The sequence below is a fragment of the Nymphaea colorata genome, chromosome 6 (assembly GCF_008831285.2).
Source record: "Nymphaea colorata isolate Beijing-Zhang1983 chromosome 6, ASM883128v2, whole genome shotgun sequence".
In the NCBI taxonomy this organism is placed as follows: domain Eukaryota; kingdom Viridiplantae; phylum Streptophyta; class Magnoliopsida; order Nymphaeales; family Nymphaeaceae; genus Nymphaea; species Nymphaea colorata.
Genome location: NC_045143.1, coordinates 23030865 through 23036864, shown reverse-complemented (window position 1 = coordinate 23036864; position 6000 = coordinate 23030865). Strand labels below are relative to the sequence as shown.

Below are 6000 nucleotides of genomic sequence, written 5' to 3'. Positions count from 1 at the left end.
TAATTTTGGGCTGATGTCTAAACCAAGGCCTGTTTCTGGTTCAGGGTACCCGGCGGGCACCCGGCCGGATGCCCGCCCTTGGGTCGATCATGGAGCACATTCGTCACCTCCGAGCATCACGCGACGACAAACTAAATGTTTTCGTAGGAAAAGTCTGGTCTCCTTTGGACTGTTCAAATTCACGTTTAGACATTTCAAAAATATCGCTGCACTGAAATTTATCGCGAACCTCGTTATGCAACGCAGCACCCAACGCGGTTGTGGATGCGTGAGAGAGCGCCTTTTACTGCCTGTCCTTTCTCGATTCTCCTTCCCTGTGCAGAAAGGCGCTCCAGTGACTTTTGGGTTGAACTCCATCCCTCCCTTCTCCTCTCTTACTTCTCCCTTCCAACCCTTTTTGAAGAGGGGAGGAAGCAAAACTCCGGGAAGAAACAAACCCTAACCCACAGGCATAGAAAAAAAAAAACAGAGAGAAAAGATGGCGAGTTTCTTCTCTACTTGGTGTTCTCTTTCTTCTCTTTATCTTCCAGAATTCTAGATCATCTAGTGTTGTTCGTTCAAGTTTTCTTTATTTCCGTCCCTTTCTCTGTTTTTTTGGCCCCGGCGAGACGGGAAGTGCGTTGGGGGAGGAAAGGGGTGTTGGAGGGGAGCGGAGTTGTCGACATGTTCAGTTTTGGTTCACCACAGAAAATGGTTTCGTCTTCCTGTCTTCTTGGTTGAAATCACCAGGCCATCCAGTGCTCCTGCTAGAAAATCGTAGAAGCGAGTTAATTTTATGATAGTTGTTGTGCAGTTTCGAATTTCAGATGTAATAGCCTTTTTCAATATTTTGTTGCAAGATGCTTATCGAACTGGTATCACAAATACACGTGAAGGTGATCAGATGTTCTGTCTTTGGATCTGCATGAAGTTTTAGATTGTAATTTCTTGTTGTTAAGTTGCTCTTTGGAGCTTTTAGAGATCACGGACCGTCTGTGCTGTCTTTGGGCTCACCGGGTGTATCTAGTGCTCTAGACATTCGAATTCACCTTGTTAGCGTAGCTAACATAGCGTTGCTTGTTATTTCATTTGGAGCTTGTTGGTTACTAGGTGAACCTTCAAGGTGTCCTCCCGGAAGGGTTTCTGTTGAAGATTTTAGAAAATTCATAAGCGTGCCTGTATCATTATATGTTAGAGTTAGACCTACTTCCATATGTCATGCTAGGAGAATCTTCAATTTTGTGTTTCTGGTTCTACTTGATTAGAGTAAAAGGGCTGGTTTTTCCCTCTTCTGTAATTGAGTGAAACATTTTTAGGGAGAATGATGGTGGATATGTTTTGCCTCAGGAAGGCCATACAGATGCTTTGGCATTCTAGATGTTCCATGGTCTAAAATTGGGCATCGAGAAAAAAGAAGAAGCTTAATTTGGATTTTGAACACCTAATTATCAAGGAAAATTCAAACATAGGAAAAATAGACCTCGTATATGACCGGGGTGTTCCAAGGCAGCAACCCCTCTCTATCAGCCTGTATCTTTTGCCTTGCGATTCCTTGCATTTGTGTGTGCTTATGTGTGTCCATATGCAAATCTGAATCTGTATGTTGCATGTGTGGGTACTGGGTAGTGTATGTCTGCACAGTGTATCAGTGCATGTACGTTTGGTATTTCTATGAACCTAACTATGGACAGTATATTGGAGAACTGAACATAAAAAGGATGTTCCAAATTGGAAGAAGGTCAGACACAAAAAATTAAGGTTGAGCTTCTTTTAAATGGCAGTGCTTGCACGCGCGAGTATACACTACTAAATCAGAGCCATACCATGGTACCCTAAGTCACACAGTGTTGCTTCCACAGACTTGTGTGATGCTTGGCAAAATGATGGTATTTTTTGGGTCTATTTTAGCATTTATTATTTGCAATTATTTTTTTGGAATATGAATAATGAATATATTGTTTGTTTATAAATATACCATCACCCGTGCACACACACATATAAAACTGTATGCATGAACCTGAGTGGATTTGCTCTGCAGCTGTTTCCGCACCTGCACTTGTGTCTGCTTCCATGCCTAACATCCCTGTGGCATAGATGTGGATATGGCATAAACTAATGGTACATGAGGCTATCACTTCTATATGTTTATTTATTTATTTGTAAATGAATGGCTAAATGGAGTAAACAGAAGAAATGTTTGTGCATGCCCATCACTTGCTTGTGTGCATGCATTGAGATTGAAATGGGAAATGTAAAAGAATGAGAAAAGGGGATATGTTAGCATCCTATGTGGCGTATTAGCATTGTGCTTGTGTCAGTGGTCAGCATGAGTTGGAGACTTGGTATGTGACACATGTACATGAAATGTTCACATCTATAAAACTTTTGTTTTCTTTGAGAATGAAAATGTTTCTCTTAAGGTGGAGGTAACTTTTGTATTGAATTAGTTGAGCTTAATTGGAGGCATATTAAGTGCATTACCTGCTGAATCATATAGTATTAAAAACGAGACTTTTGGTGTTAATTGTTGAGAATAAATTTGAAGGTAGAGGAAGAGAATTTGGCATAACTTCAGGGTTCATGCACTGCACATGTTAAAATGAGAAATAAAACCTTGTAAAAGATAGTAAAACCATTTCAATTGACCAGTCATCATGAATTTGGGGGTTAAGTCACTTATGCGACTGTTGTTTGTAGCTGCATCTTCTTGCTTGTCGAATGTTCTTTTCATTTTTTTGCATGTGCTGTTTGTTGGATATGGCAGGGTCTTAGATAAAGTGAGACTTATTACTTGTTCTCATTAATTGAATTTTTATGTTGACATATTATTTTTGTTTATATCACATTTCTTCTGATCTGCCCCCTCTCACCCTCCCTTTTTCATATTTTTCTCTTATTGTATTTGTATTATTTCTGTCCAACTTGACCAATAAATGCTTTCATCCAACCTCTTCTTGATGTCTGCAATGTAACAATTTGTATGCATTTGTACTTGCAGCATAAGTTGGGTAGGGGACACAAGGACAAGGTCCAGCAATTTACAGCAATAACAGGAACTAGGTAAGATTATTTGGTTGTATCCTTATATTGCTTCTGGTGCTACAACCGTTACTGCTGTTAATGTTCAATCACATGGTTTTACTAGTGCTTTTTATTAAATTATTTAAATTGTTCATTTCCGCTTTGCCAATAATTTACTTTTTTAATCAAGACTAAGAATGTATACGTATGCCTTTTCTAGAGATTCCATCAGCAGACATTGAATATGTGCCTTTTATATTGCATCTATGGAATACTATTTTCTTTAAAAAGTTTTTATCTTGTTTATTTATTCTAGTATGGAATTTGTTATCCCATGTTAAGTTACTGTCAAATGTCAATTCTTTCTCTTTGTTCATAACCCTATATGCCAATCACCATTTACTTGATTGTGTTACAGAGGTTTTATGCCTATTTGTGAGCCAAATGATGATTCTCTATCTTCACCAATGTTTGTTTGTCTCCAAGGTCCACATGCTAATATCTCTAAGTGGCATATTTTCCTATTGGTTTCTTGGATATGTCCTGCCAAAATACCTGTGTCCTGGGAAAAGAAACAATCCCATGAGGTTTTTCTTTCAAACATCTTTACATATTTCCTTTGACTCACTATTGCTCCTTGGACCTTGATTTGTAAAGCTAAATACTCAAACTAACAATAACTCATCAACTCATCATTTCTTCCTACTACATTCAATTTGTGTGTCCTTGTACAACTTTATATATGTTAAGAGTCATAATTTCTTAACTATAGCTCAAGTTAAAGAGGTATAATTTTTTGTCATTTTTTTAGTGCCATCAAGTTCATCTTTTGGGAATTGGGATGCTGACATCTGCTTGTTTCATTTCTTGTGATGAAAACACTGCTTGTCATGGTTGTCACTTGAGTCTTGAAGACCTTTGTTGATCATGGTGGAGATTAGGGGCTGAATGTTCTTGGTTCTGTGTGTTAAGTTTTGAAAAATTGCTTCACTATAGCTATCAATCAGGCCTATGGGCTGTCGTTATGCTTCGTGTTTGCCAACCTGACCAAGTTGCTCCTTAGAATTGTATGAAGCAACAATACCACATGAATAGATAGGACAGGGGACTTTAGGAAGGCGAATTAGTGCGGCTTAAAAGATAAAATGAAGTGAGCACCAACGAACCATCCTAGGACACACAAATTATTTCCCAAGTATTTGGGACCATTGACAATGGTGAAAGTTTCAATTGCCTAAGATGACCTAAATACATCTCATGTTCCATGTATCTCCGTCTGAAACCATTCAAGGGAGGATCAAGATATCAAAGGAAACTGATTATTCCAATTGAAGAGAATCAAACTGGTAGTCAGCGATTTTGGATTTTGGGAGTGGCTGATAGAATGAAGGAAGGGGATCAATTCAGGCCATTAGAAAATTTCAAAGAAATCATAAAGTGCCTTCTGGATTCGACACTTGAGGACCAGGTGTTTTATGTCAAGATCTGTTTATATTTTGAGGGGAGGTGTTAAAAACTGTAGGGTAGTTCTTTGTTATTACTTTGTGGACTTATCTTGTAAGATGTCTCAGCCAACCCTAACTCTCTTTAATTTGAGATTAGGGCTAAATGGCTAATGAATGTTACAACTTTTCTCTCTCCATCTCTCTTGCCATTACATGGTATCAAAGAGCCCCTTACCTGAGACTTTCTGACGCTAGAAAGGGTCGGTTCTCTATCCTCTTCTCGTCTTTGTGTTCTTCTTCTTCTTTCTTTATGCTGACTGATCTCTAAGGTGGGAGCAGTGCTGTTTGTCGTTAACCAAGGGGTCTAATCACCGCTGGTCCACATGAAGCCATGATTAGAAGCCCTAAGTTGGTCGTTATTGACGAGGAGCACACACTATCTTGTATGACGTCAAGGCAGAAAAAAACACAGTGAAGGTTGATGTCTTTGACTTAGCCATATCGTGTGGAAGCTGCATGCATCAGGTCTGTTGTGGGGAAGCGTATTCTAATCAAGTAAGTCAAGGCTGTTGTTGGTGAGGTTCATCTTTGCTGTTAAGGATGTCTTTGTGGCGGTGCTGGGCTAAGCATCGATGTCAAATTAGTTCTGCCTGCCTTAGTTGGCGTTAAGTTTAATCCATTGATTTGTTTTTGCTCTTGATGCCTATCAATTTGATATTTTCTTTTCTGGAAGTCTTGGTTGTCCAAGTTGATCAGTTTTGGCCGTTGTCATCAGATCTACATTTGTGATCAGTTTTATTTTTCCAATTGATTATCTAGGAACTTCTTATTGCTGCTGTTGGTGGTCTGAGGTTGGAGTTTGAGATTAAAACCTAGATGACAGTGTAGAAGTAGAGGGAGGAGAAACACATGCAATAAACTTTAGATGAAACAAAAGGACTAGAAAGGGAAAAGAACCAGGCACCTCAGTGTTCATGATAGACCCAGGACGAGAAAAGGCTGTAATTCAAAGAACATACATCTGCATTTGTCATACTCCTTTCGGGAGATTGGATCAAAGCACCTATACCTTTTCTATTTTTGGACTAACCCACAAGTGTACATGTTATTGCTTGAGTAGAAAATTTATCTTTATCTGATCCCTGCACAAAACACACACAGCCAAAACCTTGAGGGGAAGATGAAATAAGGTGCAACCAGAATAAAACATTTGGGTAGGTATTTGATCATCAACTGATGAGGATGGCATTAGCTGTGAGAATTGCATCCCCCCAAAAAATATGATGGAATATGATTTTGAGTCATGAGGGTTCGGGCTACATTGAGAAGATGTCTATGTCTTCTCTCTGCATCCCCATCCTATTGAGATGTATATGCACATGTAAATTGAGGCAGATGCCATGCTCTTTGTAGAATTGTTGTAATTGGGTAGATTTGAATTCGAAGTGGTCAGTGTGAACACATCTACAGTAGAGCCAAACTGAACTCTTATTTCAAAATAAACGTTTTGAAAATACAAAAGACATCAAACCTTTCTTTTAGCAGGAAAACCGAA

General features: G+C 38.9%; 1 protein-coding gene across 4 annotated transcripts in view; it reads left to right on the top strand.

Moving 5' to 3' along the window:
- Nucleotides 1-200: 200 nt before the first annotated feature.
- The window catches only part of LOC116255719 (uncharacterized), a 40709-nt gene continuing 34909 nt past the window's right edge, over nucleotides 201-6000 (top strand). Inside the window, exons 1-3 of one of the 4 annotated variants that reach the window (XM_031631650.2) lie at nucleotides 201-481; nucleotides 2018-2097; nucleotides 2978-3039. In XM_031631650.2, the coding sequence (XP_031487510.1) occupies nucleotides 2074-2097; nucleotides 2978-3039 (86 nt within the window). In that variant the 5' untranslated portion in view covers nucleotides 201-481; nucleotides 2018-2073. Of the gene's footprint in view, nucleotides 482-1844; nucleotides 1866-2017; nucleotides 2098-2977; nucleotides 3040-6000 lie in introns of those variants that run through there. The other 3 variants (XM_031631652.2, XM_031631653.2, XM_031631651.1) reach the window with 3 other exon arrangements.